Genomic DNA, 25,311 nt, shown 5'->3' on the forward strand with positions numbered 1-25,311 from the left:
CACCGTTTGTTTGATGCCTCCATCTGAGTGTCTAACAAGCATTTCAGCTGGATCATGTCCATAATTTGACACCTCATTCCCTTCCAAATCTGCTCCTTTCTTAACTCCTTTTTAACTAGTTTGATGGCAACTCCATCTTTCGTTTTGCAGGTAAAAAATCTGAGACTCATTCTAGACTCTTTCTCTCTAACCCAAACAGATTCGATCTATTGACATCTCTTGCCTCATGCCACAGCCTCCTCACTGCTCTCTGACCCACTCCTTTGTGCTTATCACAGCAGCTACAGTGCTCTTTTAAAACTGTAGGTCAGTGGGGAGGGGGGGTGGACATCTCTAATACTTTCAACAATCAAGATAAATTAAAAATAAATACAAAAATTAAAAAATGTAGGTCACATCAGGTCACTCCTCTGCTCAAAATATTTCAGTAATTTCCCCATTTTCTTTGAGAAAAGCCAGAGTCCTTAAAATGACCTATGAGATCCCACATGTCCTGCCCCATCAATACTTTTCTAATATATCTTCCAATATTATCCCCTCCTAGCTTATTCCACTCTGGCCACACTGGCCATTTTGCTCTATTACCTGACTCACGGCTTTAAACCCACCTTAGTATTTGGTGTTCTGCCCGGGATATCAAAACAGCTCACTCCCTTACCTCCTTCAGGTGTTGTCTTCTCAGTGAGTTCTTTCCTTTTTAAAATGATTCCCCTAGAAGTAAAACGGATGAGTCAGAGTATAAGCATTTGTTTTTAATAAATATTCCCAAATTACTTTCACCAATAACGTATGAATATACGTTTGCCCCATAGCCTGGCCAATTCAGGCTATTCACTTTTGAATTTTTGACAATCACAGTGTATTTTTAATTTTCACTTCTTTTCTTATGAGGGAGTTTTGGACATCAGTTTAAGAGCGATTTGTATTTCATTTCTGAAAACTGTAAATTCATATCCCTTGTCAACTTTTTAAAATATGTTGGTTTTTTTCCTTATTTGTAGAAGCTCTTTGTATACTATGAAAATGAGTACTTGGTCTGTGATAGGAGTTGGAAAATTTTTTTCCAATTGTTATTTGTCTTTGACTTTATTTATGGTGGGTTTTGAAAAATCAGAAGCCTAATTTATTAATATTTTCTTTTGTGGGTTCTGACTATTGTGTCATACTATAAAAAGCCTCTCTCACTTGAGATAATTTTTATCACATTTTCCCCTTTACCATTTAAATCTTTTGCCCATCTGAAATTCATTTTGGTACAAGATGTGAGACATACAATTTATTGTTTTTCCAGATGGCCACCCGTTTGTCCCAACATCATTTATTGAATGCTCCACATTTTCTGCATTGACATGAAGTGCTACCCAGGAGATTCTTAGGCAGACTTTAATGATTGTGAGCTTAGGATGATGTAACAGTGTTTTCTCTTGCGAAACCTCTCCTGGCTGGCAGAGACCTCAAACAGGCCACTGAGAGCTGCAAACAAGTCAAACCTGTAACACGCTGAAAGCCCACACCCAGTAAATGCATACATAATGTGGTCAAATTGTAGCCTGAAATGTTGTGAGCACGTCTCATATTGTTAGTTCCTCCACCCAGATACATTCTCTTCAATAATGTCAAAGGTGGCAGGAAATAGTCACCTGATTTTTGGTTGGTTGCTTTACAGATTTACTTCATCAACATTCAAGAAAGACCAGAACTTAATATTTGCAAATCATTTTGAGCTATGGGGAATGAGAGTACTACTGGAATTCTGATGTTATCTCTTCTATTTCAAGCATGTTATTGTGACATCAGCATTTTAAGCTTACTAAAGTTTTACTTCAATTAGTATAAATTCATCCCTCTGTGCTCAACTAGCTGGGAAACCAGGCCACTGGGTGTGGATTATGAGGGCCAAAGTTTTGGGGGTAGGATGAAACTTTTCAGAACTGGTGACGTCACAGGGGGCTGTGAAATCTGGTTCACCTGGCACTATGGACTAGGATGCTTTTTAAACTAAGACACACATCTGTTGTTCAGTGATAATCATACTGACAATGCTGCCACTAAGACACTGCAAAATCTGGCTATAGCTTTTGAATTAAGTTCTAAATTGTCAAAAAAAAAATTATGAGAAATATAAGTTAAGTTTTAAGGCTATTTGGCTGTGTTCCTTAGTGGAAACAGTATATGACATAATAGGGAAACCCCTATTCAAGATGGAGACAGGGTGAGTTTAATCTTGATTCTTCCACCTTTTACCTGAGTAACTTTGAGCAAGTAATCTAACTTCTACAAACCTTAATTTGCTCATATAGAATGATAATAATAATAGCACTTACTGTTATACGGATTAATAAGAAAATCCATCTGATTGACAAAGATCAAAAAGCTTAATATTACATTTGGTGGTGAGAATATGGTAGAGACACATACTCTCATACACTGTTTAGGGGAGTGTAAATTGGTACAACCACCACAGAAAACAGTTTGGCAACATCTATCAAAATTACAAATGCACATACAAACCTTTGACGAGCAATTCCTCTAGCTGGAATTTATTGAACAGATGTACTTGTAAATGTACAAATTGATAACTGTATGGAGATATTATTTGCAATGCTGTCATACTCAGAAAAGAATGGAAACAACCTAAATTTGCATTTATAAGGGGCTGTTGTGATGAACTACAATCAAATACTACAAGGAAACAAAGAACAAGGAAACATTTATGTTATCAAATGGGAGATCTCGGAGACACAGTGTTCATCAGAAGAAGCAAAGTGTAGGACAGGGTGTAAAACAGGATAGGAAGTACCTAACACACATACATATTTGTTTGTATAATTCCAGAAATGCTCAAGAAGAACATTTACGAAAATGGAAGCTTAATTTCCTTTAAAGCTGGTATTTCCTGGTGAACATTTTCTAAGAATTTCCTAAGTGGCCAGGGAACGTTTTACTATTTAGCCTTTCCATCTTTTTATAATACTGTAAATGTGTAACTTATTTTTTAAAAAATAAATTAATATTCCCCGGCTGGGTGTGGCTCAGCAGTTGAGCATCAACCTAGGATCCAGGAGATCCCGGTTTGATTCCTGGTCAGGGCACATGCCCGGGTTATGGGATTGATCCCCAGTCGGGGCGTGCAGGAGGCAACCTCTCCATGACTCTCTCATCATTGATGTTTCTACCTTTCTCCCTCTCCTTTCCTCTCTCTGAAATCAATAAAGATATGTTTTTAAAAAATCAATATAAACTCATATACAGACAACAGTATGGTAATTACCAGAGGGAAACAGGGATGGGCGTAGGCAGAAGAGGTATAGGGGGGATACATGGTGATGGAAGGAGACTTGAGGTGGGATGGTGAACACACAAAACAATATACAGATGATGTATTGTCCGATTGTACATCTGAAAACTATAATTTAATTTTTTATAATATAATTTTATTAACCAATGTCACCCCAATGAATTCAATAAAAAAATAAAGATTAAAAAAATGAATCAGTATAAAGTTTCTAGGCACTCATGACACATATTACATACATATTAGTACTTATCTAAAATTTCAACTTAATAATTATTTTTCACTAAAATAAAGATATCTAGAGAATTAAAAAAATTAGCTGTTTAAAATTCTAAATACTACAAATTTTATAATATATAAGTAGTTTTAAAAACAGAATTGATCTTACTACAAATTATAAAGGCATATCTTTTAGTCCATGAAGTCCTACAATCTGTGTCTGTTTTCATTTACAGTTCTAATAAAGGTATTAAAATACTTGGTAATTTAAAAAATCTATTAATGCAAAGAACATGACTAGAAGGAAAAGTTTTCCATATACAAATGACAATTTCTCATGAGTTAGTCTTTGAAGATTACAGGTGCCATTTAAACCTCTCTCAAACATTACTAGATGTTGAAGAAGAAATGACAATACTCAACATGCTTTAGAATTATTTATTTATAGTTGGGTTTTTCTTATAGTTCTGTTTCAAGCAAATTTGGATAAATTGAGACAAACAGAGACTTCTTTTTCTATTTGACATATGCATTAAGACTATCAGGCTGCACTAGCTTTTTTCTCAATAAACTGCATCTAAATTCCTCACTCTTATCAGATATTCTACTATTAACCTTCCATCTTGTTCTCCCCTACACTTTGGTAATAATAGCTTCTCTTCTTTCTCTGGTTTTTAATTTCTTAGACATAAAGTTTTAGGCCATGCCATACACACACACACACACACACACACACACACAATATTAACATGTGTCCCTCTAGACTCTAACCTCAGGCTGGTGAAGTATTTGCCAGAATTTAAGGCTTAGATCAAATGGCATCTCCCTATGAAATTGTTAAAGATCTCCAAAGTTGGATCTCCCAACTTATTTCCCCAGTCTTGAATCCACTTCCACACTATACATATGTTATAATGATCTGTCTCTTTTAGCAAACAATGAACTCCTTAAAAACAGCAACTTTATTGTGCCAGGCCTGGCATGTCTAGGTACTCAATAATGTCTGCTGAATTCGGACCAGTTTTTCCCAGATTTTATACTATTAATAGAAGCCCTTCAGCAAATATTATCACTTTATTATTCTTGAGTATTTTAGTAAATATAAAAGTAAATCTTGTCTGGGTCCTAGTGAGGATCTCAACGATCTACAACCTATGCTCATATAAAGGTATAAACTCAGATGTGTGTAAAACACAAGTTTACTTTTCTATAACTCACCTTAAATTCAATTTTGAATGGCCTATTTCAAAGGGTTGTTGATAGCATAATCTTTGCCAGTTTCTGGAATCCCACCTTTTTCCCCCCTGACGTTGGATCTAAATTTGAGAATGTCTACTACTGTGGCAAGTTTTTGGGTTGGGAGCCTCTGGTTCTTAATGCCACATGCTTACATAGTCATCCAATGAGAAACTCAACACCCTAACTCAGTCATTAGGTCTCTCAGGCCTCTGAGTTCAGAGTTCCCTGCTGCAAGTATATAAGGATATTGTTTTGCTCCCAGTCCAAGTTAGGGCATAGGAAATCTTTGGGAGTCTCTGTAGCTCCCACCTACGTACTCACACCATGAATCCATAACCTCTCTGGGGCGTGCTTCCCTCCGGGGCTGTTGCATTCAGGAATTCTGGCACACCCCTCCCCTGCTCTCAGATCTCACAAACCCATCTATGTAGGTTTGCTGGCTTCTCAGGAATGTAACTGGGGAACATGGTTCAGACTCCTTATCTTCAGGACAGTGGAAATCTGCCTGGCCACTGCTTCCCCTTCTCCTCTCCTCTCTACTATCCACAACCCTTGATTCTCCAGCACAGGAGATGGGTTTTAGTTTTTTCTGCCACTGGAAAGCTATGTTCTTACAAAAAAATGTTTGGGCCTAATCTCTTGCTATGCCAGGAGTCTTTTTTGTTCCTGTTAAGCCAAGCCTTTTGCAACACCAAAACCAGGAAGAGACTCCCCTCCCCCACCCCACCCTCTTTTTTTGTCGTCACTTTTTTTTTTTTTTTTTAAAGCATTAAGCACAGAATACCTAGCTGCTTGTTGGGGTGCAGTGATGGGCAAAGAGATTGAGATAATACTGGGTGGGGGAGGCAATCCCACCACACTTATGAGGAACAGACAGAAATAACAACTACAATAATAGGGCTGTTAGAGCAAATATTCTTTCCTCTATCCAGATGAAATAGTGTCCTTAGCTCTAGGAAATAGTGCATGGTCTTGGCTCTGCTTTTTGCTACACAAGAAGACAAATGAAGTCAGAAGCCTTATTTTAAGTAAGCCAACTGACAATGGGGAAAATTGTCTTCCAGGAGGATTTGCCTTTTCACTAGAGATCAATTCTGGAGTGGTTTAAAAAGGGATGATTCTGTTATTTGGGTTGGTTCTAGGAATATGACAGTTTATGTAAAGCTGTTACTTCACTGTGAAAAACCTAGACACAGTGAGAGTAACATTTAGTCTTTTACACCCAGAAACCTGTATAACAGGAAGAATCACATTGTTTTCTGAGAATGCAAAGGCATTCTCAAAGCACCTTTCCAGCTTTAACTTTCATTTTAAAATATGTTGATATCAGTAATTATAATAAAGTATTAGCTATTTATAATTAATTATTGCTTATACTTATTAAATACTTACCAGGTGTCAGATACTATATATCTAATTCATTTAATCCTTATAAAAATCTTAAGATACATATAATGCCCTAATTTACAGATGCAGAAACTGAGACACAGAAGGCTCAGTCCAAAGTCGCAAGTTAGTAATACTTGAGATTGAAATAGAAACCCAGAAGTCTGTCAGTGGAATAGAAGTGTTTATGCTGCCTAGTTGATCATGATATTCATCATAATAGTGGTTAGGAGATTACGGCATAAAAGTGACACTTCTTTGAATAATAATGAGGGCTGATTTTAAGTTAGTAACTCAAAATTAAATTTTTAATGTGAATTTATCATTTGATATTTGTGAGAAAAAGTGTAAGTTACCAGTCTGCAGCCTGGAAATGAGACTGGGTTAGAGAACAATTTATTTGGGCTCTTACTTATCAAGAGACAGAGGTTATATGCTCAGCTGTCCTTGATCTTCAGGGAACCACAGCGAATAAACACCATGGAACTGAAGGACATCAACTCAGAAGACATTAACATTTTATATTAATTTGAATGTGCTGGACTTTGAAAGGATCAGCATGAAGAGCTGACAGAGAATCTTCTGAAAGTATGCATACAAAGAAATGATTTTTTTTTTTTTTAGAGAGAGAGGGAGACAGAGAAACATCGAGGTGAGAGAGAAGAAACACCCATGGGTTGCTTCTCATACCACCCCCACCTGGGGATCAACCTGTAACCTAGTTATGAGCTGGACCTGGAATGGAACCCATAACCTTTTCGGCGTATGGGAGGCCAACGCTCTAACCAACCGAGCCACCTGGCCAGGGAGGAAATGAAATTTCTTGTTCACATTCTCTTATAAACATTCCCAAAGCCATTAGCACTCTGTAACTCACTCAGTCACTCAAAAATACTTACTGAGCACATATATGTGCCAGAAGGAAGTGCTGGGGGTAGAGCAAGGAAAAGAACATTTTTGTCCCTGGAGTTAATTTTAATGGAAAGAGAAAGGTGAAATAATTAGAATATTACAAAATGCTAAGGAACATACTACTTTCCTCCAAAATTAGGCTTTAAATAAAGGAAAAGTGGACTACAATAAGGCAGTTTTATCAGGAGTCAAACCGCGCTCTCCTCTGGGCTCTCGGCGTCCGCCGTCTGGGGCCCTGACTCTGACCTCTGTCACTCACACTAACCTGAAGATCAAACCGTAACAAGTAAGCGCAACTACTGATCAGCTCCCCCCAGGCTGTGTTAAGCACTGAGCTACGTGGTTTACTTCTTTAATCCTCAAAACGACCCTCCGACGTACGCGTTTTCATTCCCATTTTCCAGACCCAGCAAACTGAGTTCCAGGGACGCAAACACCAGTTAGCGGCAGACCTGAAGCTGGAACGGCATGACTACAACCTCCTAAGTCCTTCTACACCACGACGGTAGGAAAAGCGACGAAACGCAAGCGAAAATAAAAAGAATCAAAGCCGCAACTTCAGGGAATCAGAACAGAGGGCACAGCCGGAGGGTACAGGGCGCAGCAGCCCCCGCGCCGCGGCTCGGGCGCGTGGAAACGCCGCAGGGAGGCGGCGCCGGAAGCCGCGCTGCGGCGGCCGCTCCACACGCCGGAAGTGGCTCGTCAGCGCCGCCGCCAGGTCTTCCCTGAGAGAGCCGCCCTCTGGGTCCAGCCACTCCGCAGCCACGAGGTGCCCGAGGCCGCTTCCCAGGGCGTCTGCAGGTCAAAATGTCGCACCCGTCCCCCCGAGCGAAGCCCTCCAACCCCAGTAACCCCCGAGTCTTCTTTGACGTGGACATCGGAGGCGAGCGAGGTGAGCGGAGGCTGATATTCGCAGAGTGGCCGCGAGCAGGCTGGGCTTCCCGGGGTGCGCGGGTCTGCGAGGGTGGGGTGCGCCGCGGGCGGGGGGCGGCTCTGTGGAAGGAGGGGCTGGCCCGCAGGCTCCGAGCAGATGCGGGCATCGGGGCGGGGGCGATCCCGCGCCCTTGGGGACGGCCGCCGACCGTGCGGAAGTTTCTGGAAATTTCTGGGTCGGGGATTGTGGCGGCCTTGAGGTTTACCTCTCTTACTTGTTTGCACCTCCCGCCACCTTGCACCATTAAGTGGGCGCAAAATAAGATTTTCTGTTTGCAGTAGGACATTCAGGAAGCCCATGGATGTGCGTCAGTGGGGGCTCCAGTCACGCCATGTGTTTTGCCACGCGGGCTTTAACAGCGGTTGTCAACGTTATTTATAAATTGAGGCGACTTTTGCGTGTTGCTTTTACCTTATTGCTGATGCTTAACGTAGTCGTCCAGTCAGATTGGTGGACATTCTCTGTTTTGGCATTTGGGAAAATGAGTTCGGGGTAGCGGTGTGGTTGCCTAGGCTACGTTAGCCGCCCAGAAGCTCCCTGAACTCGTGTGGATTAGCAATATTGCTTTGTAACCGAATTGCCCCTGTTCTGGAACATGTTAGGCTCGCTAACCAGACTGTGTATTTGCATGTTGTACACACGGACATGTCAGGATTCAGGGACCCTGTGGATTGCATGGACACACGCACGCACGCACGCTTATATGTACATTCAGTTTGTTTTGAAACTAGTGCCGAGTTTATTTTTACTTGCCTCTGGAGTTATCTAGAATGGCAACTTTTCCAGCTTTTGCCTCAGAAGCTGCAGCAGGCAGGTTCCACAGAACACAAAGGCTACAGCTATGCTTAAAACTCAGCCAATCTGACCACACAAAGAATTTTTAATTTTTTTCGTATTGGTTACCTGGCGATTGCAAATTCTGAGTGCATGTTAAAGAAATTACTCAGAACTTAAGACCATTTATAGTACATGGTGTCCCTTATATGGTGCTAATCTTCTGGCTACTGTATTTATGATCCATTGGAAGATGCAGAATAATAACTGTTTCAAATTTGTCTAGATGCTTGGCGCTTAACATTAGGTAGGTAAAATTTGAATACTAGAAAAATGACAAAAAAGAGAACTTGGAATCTTAGTTGCCATAATTTTGCCAACTGACCTTTTATCATTTGCTTATTTGGTGGTTTGTTTTGCATACTGACACTAATAAATTTTTTTTTTTTTTTCTTTTAGTTGGTCGAATTGTCTTAGAATTGTTTGCAGATATTGTACCCAAAACTGCAGAAAATTTTCGTGCATTGTGTACAGGAGAAAAAGGCATTGGAGCCACCACTGGGAAACCTCTCCATTTTAAAGGATGCCCATTCCATCGAAGTATGTAAATTTTCTGAAACTAATTCTTATACATAATCAAATCCTATCTTATAGGAGTTAGGGAAGAAAACACTATGGGTTGAAGCATCCAAGAGGATGCTTTGACACCTGAGGCAATAGCTCAATTTCATAAAGGTTGGGCTGTAAAAGGTAGAATTAATTATAGGAATGTATTAAAGTTTATTTGTAGAGAAATGGACTATCCTAGGTTCACCAGTCCTCTAACTTTTCAATGTGATTATATTGAGAAAAAAGGGAGTAGCCATGGTAAATAAGCAGACCTTGGATAGCTTGACTACCTGGTGATAAAAAAGTTATACCTACTTCTTGGGCAGGATTGCTTCAGAGGGCTGCAGCCGATTAAAAAATTCAGTGTCTTGGACACGTGGTGTGATACGTGATTAAAAGATGACATTTCACGTGCTTATCACACTTTCTAATCATACTTTTGTTTAGTGATTATTTGATGGTGCTCCTAATAGATTGAAGGTTCTATAAGTTCAGGAACTATATCTTGTCATTTTGTCCTCAGAATCTAGTAGCGTTATTAAATAGGCACTCAAATATTTGTTTAATGAGTAAATAAATAAGCTAAAATCATGAGTAGTTGCATTTAAAAAACTTGACTCAGGAGAAAGTAACATTGATTTTAAAATATTTAAAGTGTTGATGTACTTTCATTTTGTTTTTTTTTGTTTTTTAAAAAATATAGCTTTATTGATTTCAGAGAGAGGAAGGGGGGGAGAGAGAGAGAGAGAGAGAAAAAACATCAATGATGAGAGAGTCATTGATCGACTGCCTCCTGCATGTGCCGTGCCCTGCTGGGGATTGAGCCTGCAACCTGGGCATGTGTCCTGGCTGGGAATCAAACCAGGTTGATGCTCAACCACTGAGCCAGGCTGGCTGGGCACTTTCATGTTTAATAAAATAACAAAGTATTCTAATAAAGCATATGTGGAAAAGAATTAGTATAGCAGGCCTGCTCGCAAGGTTGGCCATTGGCTGTAGTCTGGGAACTCCAAACTTGAACGATTCCAGAAATCATAAAGGTGGTTTGCTATGCCTAGACTCTACATACAAATAATGTGATTTCCTTTTGGGAGTCTGGAATTTTGGTACATGCTAGGCAGAGAGTGCCTGCATGATCGTCCTCAGTGAAAACCTTGTGTGCTGAGTCTCTAATGATCTTTCCTGGGCAGAAACGAGTTATATATGTTACTGCACTTTCTTTGCTATGGGGGAGAATGTGCTGTATGACCAGTTCAGGAGGGCAAGAGCGCAAGGAAGCACATGGATTTCTCTAGACTCTTCCTGTATCTTTTTCCTTTATTATCTGGTGGTGTATCCTTGCCGTGTTGCTGTAGTATAACCAAATGCCGAGTGCCATGAGTCAGGGAATCTCTGAACGTAGGGGTGTCATGGCAAGAGATAATTTTTGCTGAAATACTTCCATTGTGGTATAACAAATCTGGGAATAACTCGTCTTTATTCAGTAGACATTATTGAGTAACTAATATGTGCCCAGCCATGCACATAGTTACAAGGATGAAAAACAGTTGCTGCCCTGGCTGGTGTGGCTCAGGTCGTTGGAGCATTGTCCCGTACACCGAAACGTTGTGGGTTTGATTCCTGATTGGGGCACATACCTAGGTTGCGGGTTCGATCCCCAGTCAGGGTGCATATGGGCAGCCAATTGATGCCCCCCAACTCTTCCCCCTTCCTTTCTTTCTAAAAATCAATAAACATATCCTCGGGTGAGTGTTAAAAAACCCCAGAGTTGCTGTACTTGAAGGAGTTGTTTACCCGAAGAGAGAGGTGGTTATGATTTATGTTATAAAATGGAAGTAGAGTCAAGCTACTGGGGGAGAAAAATGAGGAGATCCAACTTTGGGGTACCAGTGACAGTTTTATTGCAGAGGTGCCATTTGAAATAATTTTCTGAGTGTTACTTGGGGATCAGGCGGTAAAAGTAGTTTGGACTCAGATTGTGAAAAGTCTTTAAGACTAAAATGGTGGGGAAAGACAGGAGAGTGACATGTTTTAGGAAGTTGTCTTTATTATGTATTCATTAGTTAACATTGCTGAAGTCATATCTTAGTTTCTAATAGCTATTTTCCTTTTTTGTAGTTATTAAGAAATTTATGATTCAGGGTGGAGACTTCTCAAATCAGAATGGGACAGGTGGAGAAAGTATTTATGGTGAAAAGTTTGAAGATGAAAATTTCCATTATAAGGTAAAGTAGACAAAATGTATGTTAATAAAGGGTGTTGTGTGTGGACACCTGTTGGGTTAAGACACCGATAGGCTCTTAAGTGGGCTTAGAATCTCCTCACTTTTTAAAAGGTATCATATTTGGCAATATGAGTCTTTGATAATGGAAAATTTTCATCCAGTAATGATCTGGCAAAAATACTACAGTTATTTCAGTGTGATCCAGGTTTACATACTTCAGTAAAGCTATTGAGTTTCTAAGTGTGGCCACCATATGGCAAAATTGTTTCCAGGAAAAATGTTCTCATTATCAGAAGGACAGTAACTTGTGCATCTTTATGCTTGAATTTGAAGAGCAACAAAACCATCGCTAATATCCAGGATGTCAGGGGATTTGCAAACTAGAGGATATGGCTAATGTCCAAGCTCCTTAGTGGTGCTTGTGTCTTATCTTCATTGTCCCAAGATGTAATCGGGTTATATTGCATCATTCAAGTTATAAGAATGGACGTGTAAGTACAAAAGGAAAGTGATATCTTTCGAAATGAGGACTATGAACAAGGTAATCAACATAACTTGAAAAGAAAATCTCATCAATCTTTTTAAGCACTAATTATTGACCGCAACTGTATGTGTTTAATACCGTTACTGCCACCCAAATGAAAGGCCTTGATGACAAGGAATTTATAATCTTCTGGGAAGACGAGATTAAAACACATGGGACGACTAGAGAATAACAATATGCAAATAAATGCCAAAGTGATTGAAACTTACTGTATATCCTGTAGGAGAAAGGTATGATTGATAGGGTCGAAATTATCAGGGAAGACATTGAGGGGAAATGGGTACATAAGTTGGGCAAACTGGGCCTTGAAGGGTGGCTGACATTTGGTTAGATAGAAACTGAAATAGGATGTCAGCTTAAAGAAGGGATGTGAGTGAGGGAAGACAAAGGCAGTCCAAGGCTGGGGAAATAAGGTTAATGTTTCATTTAATTTTGTGGGAAAAGCACCAAACTTTTAGGGAAAAAAAGGGAAGCTACCAGAAGGATGAAAACTAAGATTATGTGATAATTGTGTTGATCTAAAGAAAGGAGGCTTATTGAAAGGACACATACACACAGCTCTCCTACAAACTTGGTATCCTTGAAAGCTGAATTAGATTTAGATTGGAGGGGTAAAAGCCATTTTAGGTGGGAAGACTAACAGTTACAATCCCCAACAAGGAAAACATTTTGAATGCCTGAGGAGAAAGTGCAAAGATGAAATTGGGTTGAACAGGTTGGTGCCAAGGAAGAAATTTGATTTCAGTATGTATGTATGTAGTAGTTTCTTTTGGGCATTCTCTGAAGAAGTGATTCACCTGGAATGAAAGGCATACATTTTGGATTCTTTTGAGATTAGGGAAGTACTTAATTGAATGTCCTGTACAAACTGAATAACCTATCACTGTTCCCAGTTTATTGACTTGTAAAGGAAGAATCATAATATAGGCTCATAAAAGTCAAAATACTGTTCAGTGGTTCTCAGAAAAAAGAGTATCCATCATAAATAAAAAGGGGGCAAAGTATAATTATTAGATTTACTTAATGTAGCATCTTCATCATAAAGATGAGATATAAGCATTTTCTTAATACGGCCAATCTAGAACTATACTCCCTACTGTTGTTTCTGTTACTTTGATTTCATAAGCTTTCCTTAAAGTTTAAGAAGTTACTAAGTAACTACATTTTGTGAATTAAAGGTTGTAATTTATACAAAGTAAAATTACACTGTATTGTTGGATATAAATGGTATTACAGTCTACCATAGTTTTATGTGAAAGGTCAGTAAAGGAAAATTCAAACTAGTACCTCTAATCTTGGTTTCCTTTTAATGATTTTTGTTTCCACAGCATGACCAGGAGGGTTTATTGAGCATGGCAAATGCAGGCTGCAATACAAATGGTTCTCAGTTCTTTATCACAACAGTTCCAACTCCTCATTTGGATGGGAAACATGTGGTATTTGGCCAAGTACTTAAAGGAATGGGTGTGGCAAGAATTCTGGAAAATGTAGAAGTGAAAGGTGAAAAACCGGCTAAAGTAAGTAAAAAGTTTATCTTAGTTGCTATCTTAAAGAAATGTAAGTAAAAGGATCTGATGATTACTAGCTTGAACAATGTTAGGATGACTTTTAGTATAGAGGCCGAATCTGCCACTTAAACTCAAGGAAAAGATTAGGGCAGTTAAAAAAAGATTTTTATTATTTCAGCTTCAGTCTTGGTGATTTAAGTCTTCGCATACCTGCAGAACTTTGTCAGTCTGTACACTAGTTTATCCTAGAAAGAGGACAGGAAATGAAGAATCCTGGCTAGACTGCCATTTAATTGGTTTGGCCTTGATCTTATTAAACTTTTCTTAGCCTGATTCCTTATCCTACATAAATTACTTAAGGGTTTAAACTAGACTATATAACTAAAGATCCTTGTGTTCTAAGACGCTGAATCAATGGCCACACTACTACCCAACCCAGTTGGTAGGGTTGTGAGTGAGAATTGGAAACTCAGATACTTTCAGGAGGTAGGCTGTCACTCAGTGTATAAAGGAAACAGTAGTAAATTGAAAACAGTGCCCCACTTAAAGAAAATTACATAGAGAATGATTAAGTTTTCAGCTTATTTTATGTACACTGAGATACTGAATAGCAATAAAAGACTATAGTGACATTGTTCTATTGCTTGGAATGTTTATAAAGGGTATTCTTGTAAGTAGCGCAGATAGGTGAGCCTCCTAAAGTCAATCTGTCATTTTAGAAGTGACTTGGACCATGTTGCATATAACTTGCAGCTGTATAGCTTTTAATCCCAAACTTTTTTCTTTTTTTAATATCTTTAATATGGTAGTGCACTTCTACAATTTAGGATTATTTTTACAGTTGTGCGTTATTGCAGAATGCGGAGAATTGAAGGAAGGAGATGATTGGGGAATATCCCCAAAAGATGGTTCTGGTGATAGTCATCCAGATTTCCCCGAGGATGCAGATATAGATTTAAAAGACGTGAGTACTTTCAGATTAGTCAAATTTTAATTACTTAAATTACTAAAAATATTTAGTACTAAAATTTTGAGATATTTGTGTCAATCTGTCTTAATGACAGAACCCAGCATTAAACCACATTACTTACTAAAATCCAACATATTTGTATTCTTTTATACAGGTAGAGAAAATATTATTAATAACCGAAGACTTAAAAAACATTGGAAATACTTTTTTCAAATCCCAGAACTGGGAGATGGCCATTAAAAAATATACAAAGGTTTTAAGGTAATAAAATATTTTTAATAACTTTTAAGAACTTGTAAATTGAACTATAAACTGAAATTCAAGAGTTTATTGTTTATTGTATTTTTGGCAAATTACTTGCAGTTACCAGATGTGTTGAAATAGTTGCATATTTTTTGTTGCCTCCAGCTTATTTTGAAAAATTTCAAAATACAGAAAAGTTGAAATAGTACATGAATGAATGCTCATATACCTTAACCTACGTTCACTAGTTAACTTTTGCAGAATCATTTTTGAAAGCAAGTTGCTGCAGATACCATGACACTTCACCCCTAAGTATTTTAGCTATTTTTCCTAAGAAACAAGGACATTCTTCTGTATAACCTTACTACCATTAAAACACCTCAAAATAGCATTGATGCAATATTATCTAATATGTAATCCATATTCAGACTTCCTCATTTCAGTTTTTTAAAATTTTTACTCCAGAGTCAATAGTATCATTTGGTTTTATGTGTCTAGTTTACTCTCATCTTTAATAGTCCCTATTCCACAAGTTTTTAAAATCGTTTGTATTTTGTGGAGTCTTAAGTAGGATGTCTTATAGAATACCATCTGCTTGATTGCTTCCTCGAGATTAGGTTGAGGATAAATATTTTTGATAAGAGGACTTAAGTAGGTGGTGTATATTTTCTATGATATCACATATTGAAGGCACATGTCAGTTTGGCCTACTTTGAGTTTGGCACTTGATTAAAGTGATGTCAGCCAGATGTCTGTTATAAAAATGCCTTTTCCCCTTTGTAAATAATAATTACTCTGAGGTGATTCTGTGAGATTGTGTGCATATTCAGTTTCTAACCTTTCATCCAGTGGTTTTACACCATCGAAGATCCTTGCCTAAATCAGTTACTACCATGATGACTGCAGAAACTGTGATTTTTCTAATTTTATCACTCATTCTACAGTTATTATAAGCTGGCATTCTTCTGTTTGAAAGAGCCTCCTCTCTCCCTTGCTTTTAGTATCATTATAGATCTGTGGATTTTTTTCAATTTAACCTCTTATACTATTACTATCATTCTTTTTGAAGCTCAAATGGTTCCAGATTTTTCTAGTGGAAGCTCTCTTTTGTACATCTTTTTGACATGTTCCTCTTAGTCTGTGATCGCTTGGCTTACTTTCTGGCACAAGGTGTTTCAGGCTCATCTTATACTTAACCTGTTTCCAGATCTGGTATCAGCATCTTCTCCAAGGAGCACTGATTCTTTTCAGTGGGGGGTGGGTAGACTTTAGAAAACAAATTCTGGGGACCAGGTATGCTCATTGTTTGAGTCCTTTTCAGTGGACAGAGTTAGGAACTGTATTAAGTGACAATTCCAAACCAACACTACAGGGTTCTTCACCTTTCCCATTCCATTCCCTGTCACACAGTGAGAACCTTGCTTCTCAAACTACATAGTAGAGACCTGGTTTTTAAAAATAGGAAGTGTTAATAGTGCATAATTATCTTTAGATATAGAGATTATTCTTATATTGACCTGTTTGAACAATTAGGGAAAAAGTTGTAATAGATAAAAATAAATTATCTAAAGGAAAAAAGTAGTATTTAATGAAAAGATTATGAATATTAAGAATATTGATATTAGCATTTGATGAATTTTTTATATCAGAAATGACATAACATTTTTTTGGCATAGTTGAAGAAACAGAGTAAGTCAGTTTTATGTTAGCATTACATGTTATTTTATTTATGTATTCTCTAGATATGTGGAAGGTTCAAAAGCTGTTATTGAGAAAGCAGACAGATTGAAGCTGCAACCTGTAGCTTTAAGTTGCATGCTGAATATTGGTGCTTGTAAACTGAAGATGTCAGATTGGCAGGGAGCAATTGATAGTTGTTTGGAGGTAAGTCTTTTTGCCGTTGAACTTTTTGACAGGGTTGGATTATGATTTATGAACTTGAATGAAAGTAATTTTATATTCATTAATATATCATTGCATAGGACCTAATCAGACTCAAAACATGTCATTTCATCTCTAAATAATTTGGACCTTCAGTTTTCCTCTCAATCCATTTACTTAGCTTATTATATTAATATCTATGAAGATACTTTTCCTTTTTTCCTCAAAGCACATGTATCAGCTCACCTATTCATTTAACGTATTGAACACCTGTTATTTGCTAGGCATTGGAAGACACAGCCAGGAACAATTAAGAATGTGGGTTGTGGAGTCAGTCAGATATGATTTTTTTATTAGGCCTCTGTCACTTACTAACTTTGTGATCTTAGGTAAGTTCCTAGTTTTAAAGTCTTAACTTCTTTATATGTTAAATGGAAATAATACCTGCCTCATGGGATTGTTATAAGGATTATATAACATATAAAGCATTTAGCACAGTGTTGGGCACATGTTAAGCACCTAACAGAGACTAAGTATTTTCATTAATAGACAAACCCATACCCTCAAGGAACTTTTTATTTGGCTCTCTTTATGGGGACATCAAGGAAGACTAACTGTAAAAACTAGAAAGGTGACAGCATACCTTCCTTACATAGTGTAATTATGACTCTCACCCTATTGTAGAGTTGAAAAATTCTCCAAACTAAATCATGTATTTTAGAAAGATCACCTCCATTTTAATGTATATTGCACATTATGTATATAGACCAGTTATGCGCACACCAAGTAGAAATAAAATGAAATCCTAATTTGGTAGGGTAGGTAGAATAGGGATAAGAATTTATTTAGAAGGAGGCGCTGTACAACAGAGGAAAAGATTGGTCTTCACCAATCTTCTTGATCTCTTTTTGACCTTTTTGAGGCAGATAATATACCCTTTTCAGTAAAATCTAAGTATTGACCTTTAAAAAATGTTAAGTAAAAATACTTTTTTAAAAACATTTGTTTCAGAGTAGAGACCTATTAAAATTTATTCATGCTCCTAAAAAAGTACATGTCTACAGGTTTTTATTCAAAATGGCTTTCTTTGATCAGTTAGGGCCAAATCAGGAAATAGAAACTATGCAGTAATTTAAACAGAGAAAGTTTAAAATGAAAGAAAAGAGAAGAGGGTACTGGAATAATAAGGGATTGGCTAGTAAAGAGAATTCTAAAGTTATGGGAATAGCAGATATATACATACACATATGTATATGTAAAATATAGCAGCAGCTGTTTCCCCTAGGCAGGGATGGAGCCTAGGAAGAAGCACCTCTCTAGACCTCTGGCTGAGATCCAGACCTCACTGGAGAGGGAATGGTCATGGCTCACTGAATAGCAGAGGCACCATGCTTGTGGGATTCACTGGAGTGAATGTGCCTGTGGGGAGTTGCTTTCTGCTATTGACTAAGTTCTGCAGGAACCTAGTAAGAGGAGCTGGAACCTGGAAGGGAACTCAGCTTTCTTGTCTATGTCCATTTAGCGCCCTCTACTGACAAAACTTAACATTGTGCCAGCTGGCAGAGTAGAGATTTATAGGGTCCATCTCCATTATTACAGGCAGTGAAGGGTTGATTTGGAGCTGACAGGCAATACATTTAAATCTAGCACAATAATTAATACTTAATATTTATATAAAATATTAATTTGATACTTTTTTGTAGGCTCTTGAAATAGATTCATCAAATACCAAAGCGCTCTACCGTAGAGCTCAAGGATGGCAAGGATTGAAAGAATACGACCAAGCATTGGTAAAACTTTGTTCTAAATTTCAATTTTTAAAAATAGACAACCACCTTCATAAGTCATACACCTAATATTTCTTAAAAAAACTTTTTTCCAATTATAGGCTGATCTTAAGAAAGCTCAGGAGATAGCACCAGAAGATAAAGGTAAGTTGACAGTTTTTGTAGTGCAATTTCACTTTGTCCTTTAAGAATCTCTCCTCATGAAGCATTGTACCCTTTGCCACTTAGATATTTATTTGTTCAACAGATATTACAGAATGCCTGTCATTAGTCCAGGCATTGATCATACTGCATTGAACAAGTCAGGGTCCCTGCCCTCAGAGAGCTTACATTCTAATCTCTTTCCAGAATAGTAATTTTCACATATCTGAATACTATTTGTTCTACTGTATCATTTGAGATTTAGTTCCTGTCAGTTTAATTCTAGTCAAAAGTACAGAACCAAAAGAGTACGATGGCGAATTTAATGTTTAGGACCATTCTTTAAGCTGAATGTGGCGTAACCTAAATATTCTAGCTAATAGACACATAGAAAAGCTTTGTGGTGCTGTGACCAAAATAAGCTTGTCTTTCAAATAAACCAACTAATAGTGATACTAGATCTAGATATTAAAATATACCTTTGGTTTCTTTAATACTAAAGTAAAACAGAGGCATTTAACTGCCCTTTCTAATGGAGGAGAAGGCAAATCTGTTTAATTCAATTTGAGTTCCCTTAATAGTCAATCTTTTAAAATTATGCTTTGTGATTTTTTATATTTGTGCTATTGCTTTCTTAGTATAGATTATTCTGTTAATAGGGCAAGAAGAGTTTTATCAAGGGGAAGTTAACTATTATACTAAAACATCAATTTGTTGGTTAACCTAATTTTTGGATGCTTGAAAAATAACTCATTACATATTTATTTTGCAGCTATCCAGGCAGAATTGCTGAAAGTCAAACAAAAGATAAAGGCACAGAAAGATAAAGAGAAGGCAGCGTATGCAAAAATGTTTGCTTAATAAGGAATTCAGTTATGCTTAAATACTACACATTAATGTATAAAGGCAATAAGAAAATCTAAGGGATTTTGTCTATTAATATATGATCCCTAATGTGTTTCCTTTGATACTTCAGTTCCCCATTGTTTACAGTTTAGGAATACTAATACCTGTTCACTCTTAATAGGTGTTACAAAGTACAGTGAGGTTGATCCCCCCATGGCTGTTTGTATTATTCACAAAGAATAATGGTATTCAACTTGTTTTTAAACTAAAGATGCATCTTGTTGAATAAACAGAGGAACGCTTAAATTTGTATATTATTTCCCTCAATTCTTTGATGTAGCTTTCTGTAAACTGTGGTTGGTTTGTGCTGGTGTTTTATACTTATAGGTAATACAGATGTACATGTTCAGGGGTCATTAAACTTCCTTTAAAGGGCCAGATAGTAAATTCTTAGGACCATTGTATTCTGTCACAACTGCTCATTTCCACAGTTGTAGCCATAGATAATATGTAAACCGAGGGGCATGGCTGTGTTCCAAGGAAACTTAAGTGGTGGGCTGGATGCTAACCTCTGGTCTAGAATATACACTTATTTTTATACTTGAAGTCTTGAATTTGACAAGTCAAATGTACATGAAAGGCCAGTAGTTTATTCTGTTGTTGGTAATGAATCTTTGAAGAATTGAAAAGGTAAGTAGACTCTATATCACTTATAAAATTTTATTTAAGATAAATATTGATAGGTTTTTATGGGACAAATTTAGGTATAGTATAAAATTTATATTTCCCTGATATTTTATGAACATTCTGACCAATAATATGCTGTAAGATATGTTGACACTTGCTAACTTTTCAACATTTTAAAGTTAGCTTACCGTACACTTCAAAGAAAGGGTTTATCAGACTTGCTTGCAAATGAAATCTGTTGCAGTTTACATTCCATTGTAAGCAGGTCCTCCACCACCTTCGGGTACCACCCAGTTAATGTTCTGACTTGGATCTTTAATATCACATGTTTTACAATGCACACAGTTCTGAGCATTTATCTGTAACCGAAATCCATCACCTTGTTCCAAAGGTACAAATTCATAAACTCCTGTAAGGAGAAATAACATTGTGAAGTACCTAACTTTTTTAACTTTCAAAATTCAAAAGTAGAAATTGAAGTTCTGGAAACAGTAGCTACAGAAGCCTTGAAGGTTTGTTTTCTGAATGTTTACCCATAGAGCATATTACAAAGATCTTGGTTGCTTTTGCATTACAAATTATATATATATTTTGTGCTATATGGTGCTATAGCTGAAAAAACAAAACCTAGTCCTAATCCTCAGTTTATAACCAGGTATTATGACAGAAGTGATTGAAATAAAGTCAAAAGACAGCTAAAGACCCTACCCTTAAAGAGACATTCTAGTCCCTCTCCATAATGCACTAATTTTTACATATCTGAACACTATATTTTACTGTATCATTTGAGATGCCGTTACTATTTTATAATTCTAGTTGAAAACTCAGCACTAAAAGATACAGTTTTCTTGCCTAGCTAGCATGGCTCAGCGGTTAAGCATCTACCTATAATCCAGGAGGTTGTGGTTTGATTCCTGGTCAGGGTACATGCCTGGGTTGCTGGCTTGATCCCCCCAGCAGGCGGTGTGCAGGAGGCAACCGATCAATGACTCATCACTGATGTTTCTATCTCCCTCTCCTTTCCTCTCTCTCTGAAATCAATAAAAATATATTTTAAAAAAAAAATACAATATTCATGATGAATTTCAAGTTTGGGACCATTTTCTTGAGTTGAATGTGGCTATAGCCTAGTATTTTAGCATCTACACACATACCTTGTATATGTGTGTGCGGGCGTGTGCAAGCAACTATAACAAATTACTATTTTTTAAAGTCGTGAATGTGGAAAGAAGTATTCTTTGGTGTTCCACAGGCCTTATCTTGGTCAGAGGGTAGGCATGGAAAGGCCTTTTTTGAGAAATGCCATCTGAATTATGCTTCACAAAAAGTCCCTATTTAACATTGTTAGAGTAAGAAACATAAAATGTTTTCTAAAGGAAGCTGGATGTAGGAGTCATTTACAATTTCCAAGCAATGGAAGCATTATTTCTTACATGGTTAAAGCAAATATTTGTATTTAGGAATGAATGGAAATCACAGCACTGACCTGCAGGGCAGAATCGCTGCTCAGGCCCGTCATATATTGACAGATTTCTATTTACAGGTACACTGTCATCCTTTAAGGTTAAATGTGCTGGCTGGTCATGTTCATGATTAGTACCACTCAGAGCCACAGATGACAAAAGGTCAAAACTAATCTGTCCATCAGGTTTCGGATACTCAATAGGTGTGCAGTCCTTGGCTGGCTTGAGCTGATCAGAGTCAGAACCTTCAAAAGTTTTGAGGAAGATTTTAAAAATACAACACTAATTTTAAAGTAATTTAAAAAACATTTTTATAAAAACTTGAAAATCTACCAAAGAAATAAGACTTTACTCTCATAATAACATAACAATACACTATTCACTTAAAGACACTGAATTTGTCATTAATAAAGCAAGCTTAAAACATTAAAGTAATAAAAAAGTTCACTTTCTCAACTACTTAATGGATCCCATTCGTGAATTTTTAATGATTATAACATTCATACTCTCAAATATGTTGGAATTACCTTTATGTTTTAGAGTCCATGGCTCCATTCCTCTAAATATCCAGTAAAAGATTCCGGTGTAAATCATCCCTCCATATAAACCCAGGAATCCATGGCAGGAAGGTCTTATATTTCTAACAGAATATAGCTCTTTCCACACCCATGATTTCTTCAAATTGTCCTCATACTCAGGTACATGGAGTCCTTGTATTAAAAATATGAAATGTTAAGTGTGAAATTGCTTCAAGGAGTATAATATATTTTGTCAGGATATTTAGCTACTCAAATATCTAATGAGTGAGTCTTACGTAAATTTAAAAAACAGAGATCCAAGATGGTAGCAGATTGAGTGGAAGCTACACTGACACTCCCAGGACCAAACTGGAATTACAACTAAAATATAGGAAAACCACCCTGAATAATCAACTACAACTGAAGACTAGCTGAGGAGCACCCTCATAACCAAGGATGAAAAGTGGAGACCACATAGAGACTGGTAGGAAGTGCAGAGGCATGAGAGGACTGGCTATGGGGGGCTTCCCACTGAAAACTCTGGGGTTTAAACCCCCAGCTGGGCTCCCTAGCCCAGAGCACCGGAACTAAAAGGTGCCCACGTAACATTGGGCTGTGAAGAGCAGCAGGGTTCTGTCTGCCAGAGAAGACGGCTGGAAATGCAGGCACCCTTGTAAAGGGCCAACGCACAAAGTTTCATGTGCAACCACTCACCTTGGGCTCTGGCAAAGAGAAGGCAGAGTGGACTAGAGCAGTGTGAGGAGAATCCAGGGGGGCTGGCCGGGAGAATAGATCTCAGGGCACCCATCTGGACCCCGGTGCTGAATCATTCCCCCATACTGCAGAGGACATCTAACTCAGGCAGACATTTACCTTCCAAGCTGCTTTTGCTTTGGGGGGAAGCAATTGCCCCACCCTGCTGAAAAACCTCTGGTCCCACCCCATAGAGTTTCTACAGCCTGAGGTTCTGTAAGAGACTGATAATCAGCCACCCCACCCTGTGGAGTTTCTACTGCCTGAGACTCATTAAGAGACTGCTTTGAGTCTTTGCCTGATTTGCTTCTGGATCCAGGGCTTGGAAAAGCAGACCTTGGTGCACATCTTGGTCCTGTCCAAATACACCCAGCCCCAGCAGAGGAAACCAGAAGCTGTAGAGTGTGGAAAACAAATAGGGTACTCAAGCCCAGTCACAAACAGCATCTGACATTGGCCTGCACCAGAGAACATCCAAAAGGTGCTGGGAGTCCTAGCAAATCTACCTAATCCATAGAAACAAATCCAAACAGGCAGCCAAAATGGGGAGAGAGAAAAACAAGCCCCAAATGAAAGAGCAAAAGAATTCTCCAGAAGCAGAGCTAAATGAAATGGAGATAAGCAATCTATCAGATACAGAGTTCAGAATACTCATCATAAAGATGCTCAACAGCATGAAAAAAATATATAGAAACTATGAAGGAAATTAAGAATGACAGGAATAAAAAAACATTGGAAGGAATAAATAGCAGATTAGGGGAAGCTGAGGATCAGATCAGCAAATTAGAAGACAGGGTAGAAAAAATCAATCAGAGGACCAAAAAGAAAAAACAAAAAACAAGAGAACAGTTTAAGGGAGCTATGGTACAATATGAAACGTAACAATATTCATATCATAGGAGTGCCAGAAGAGGTCGAAAGTAAGCAAGGGGTAGAGAACCTGTTTAAGAAATAATGGCAGAAAACTTCCCTAACCTGATGAAGGAAAAAGTCACAAGTTCAGGAGGCACAGAGTCCCAAGCAAGAAGAACCCAAAGAGCCCATGCCCAGACACATCATAATTAAAATGTCAATAATGCAAGATAAAGAGAGAATCTTAAAGGCAGCAAGAGAAAAGCTATCTGTTACATACAAAGGAGCTCCCATAGGCTCAGCTGATTTCTCATCAGAAAGTCTACAGGCCAGAAGGGAGTGCCACGAAGTATTCAAGGTAATGCAAAACAAGGATCTGAAACCAAGAATACTCTATCTGGTAAGGCTATCATTCAAAATGGATGGTGAAATAAAGAGCTTCCCAGACACAAAAAGGCTAAAGGAATTTATCACCACCAAACCAGCATTGCAAGAACTGTTAAAGGGACTGCTGTAATAAATAATAAATTGAAACAGAGAATGAGAAACATAGGCATAAAGACTTAAAATGGCGATAAGTACCTATCAGTAATAACCTTAAATGTAAATGGATTAAATGATCCAATCAAAAGACATAGGGTAGCTGAATGGATAAGAAAACAAGACCCAAATATATGCTGTCTACAAGAGACCTACCTCAGAACGAAAGACACAGGCTGGGAAAAACAACAAAAAACTTCTGGAGGACTTCAAAGGAGAGATCAACAGCAACACAGTCATAATAGTGGACTTTAACACCCCACTGACTTTACTGGATAGCTCTTCCAGACAGAAAATCAACAAGGAAACAGTGACTTTAAATGACACATTATATCAGAGGATTAAATTTACATTTATAGAACATTCCACTCCAAAGCTGCAGAATAGGCATTCTCAAGTGCACATGGGATATTCTCAAAGACCACATGTTAGGACACAAAACAAGTCTGTACAAGTTCAAGAAGACTGAAATCATATAATGCATCTTCTCAAGACATTTGAATAGAATACTATGCAGCTGTAAAAACAAAGGATCCCTTACCCTTTGAGACAGCATAGTGGGACCTGGAAAGAATTATGCTAAGCAAAAGAAGCCAGTCAGAGAAAGGCAAGTGTCACGTTATCTTACTCATATGTGGAATCTAATGGACAAAATAAACCAATGAACAAAACAGATACAGAGACAGAGAAGCATGGAACAGACTGATGAATCTTAGAGGGAAGGTGGGGGTGGGGGGATTAACATAAGAATTTATATGCATATATGCATAACCCATGGACACAGACAACAGTAGGGCGAAGGCCTGGGGGAGGGGTATAGGGTGGATGGGATCAATGGGGGGGGAAGGGGGATATTTGTAATACTTTCAACAATAAAGATAAATTAAAAAATTTAAACAACAGATGGTGACATAAGACCACACAAAGACTGTTTCATTTATAAATGTTGGCATCTTCCAAATTTGATTTCTTATACTGGTAGCATG

General features: G+C 37.8%; 2 protein-coding genes across 4 annotated transcripts in view; one reads left to right on the plus strand and one right to left on the minus strand.

Moving 5' to 3' along the window:
* Positions 1-5,522: 5,522 nt before the first annotated feature.
* On the plus strand, positions 5,523-19,822 carry PPID (peptidylprolyl isomerase D). Its single transcript, XM_081134196.1, has 10 exons — positions 5,523-7,943; positions 9,219-9,359; positions 11,487-11,593; positions 13,465-13,653; positions 14,486-14,608; positions 14,769-14,875; positions 16,600-16,741; positions 18,442-18,528; positions 18,627-18,669; positions 19,439-19,822. The coding sequence occupies exons 1-10, from the start codon at positions 7,859-7,861 to the stop codon at positions 19,525-19,527; spliced, it is 1,113 nt and encodes a 370-aa protein (XP_080990322.1). The 5' UTR covers positions 5,523-7,858; the 3' UTR covers positions 19,528-19,822.
* Positions 13,423-25,311, minus strand: part of ETFDH (electron transfer flavoprotein dehydrogenase) — a 37,455-nt gene continuing 25,566 nt past the window's right edge. For 2 of the 3 annotated variants that reach the window (XM_081134195.1, XM_081134194.1), the window contains exons 11-13: positions 22,190-22,372; positions 21,686-21,907; positions 20,173-20,608 (exon numbers count right to left, since the gene is read on the minus strand). In XM_081134195.1, the coding sequence (XP_080990321.1) occupies positions 20,445-20,608; positions 21,686-21,907; positions 22,190-22,372 (569 nt within the window). In that variant the 3' untranslated portion in view covers positions 20,173-20,444. Of the gene's footprint in view, positions 13,615-20,172; positions 20,609-21,685; positions 21,908-22,189; positions 22,373-25,311 lie in introns of those variants that run through there. The other variant, XR_013998592.1, reaches the window with a different exon arrangement.

The sequence above is a fragment of the Miniopterus schreibersii genome, assembly GCF_964146895.1.
Source record: "Miniopterus schreibersii genome assembly, chromosome: 4".
Classification (NCBI taxonomy): Eukaryota; Metazoa; Chordata; class Mammalia; order Chiroptera; family Miniopteridae; genus Miniopterus; species Miniopterus schreibersii.

Bases quoted from the DNA above. Each gene is read 5' to 3' on its own strand.
- PPID (XM_081134196.1), top strand. From the start codon at position 7,859: ATGTCGCACCCGTCCCCCCGAGCGAAGCCCTCCAACCCCAGTAACCCC. The intron at 9,360-11,486 runs GTATGTAAATTT...CCTTTTTTGTAG, and splicing joins AGGATGCCCATTCCATCGAA to TTATTAAGAAATTTATGATT. The intron at 18,670-19,438 runs GTAAGTTGACAG...TTTATTTTGCAG, and splicing joins GATAGCACCAGAAGATAAAG to CTATCCAGGCAGAATTGCTG.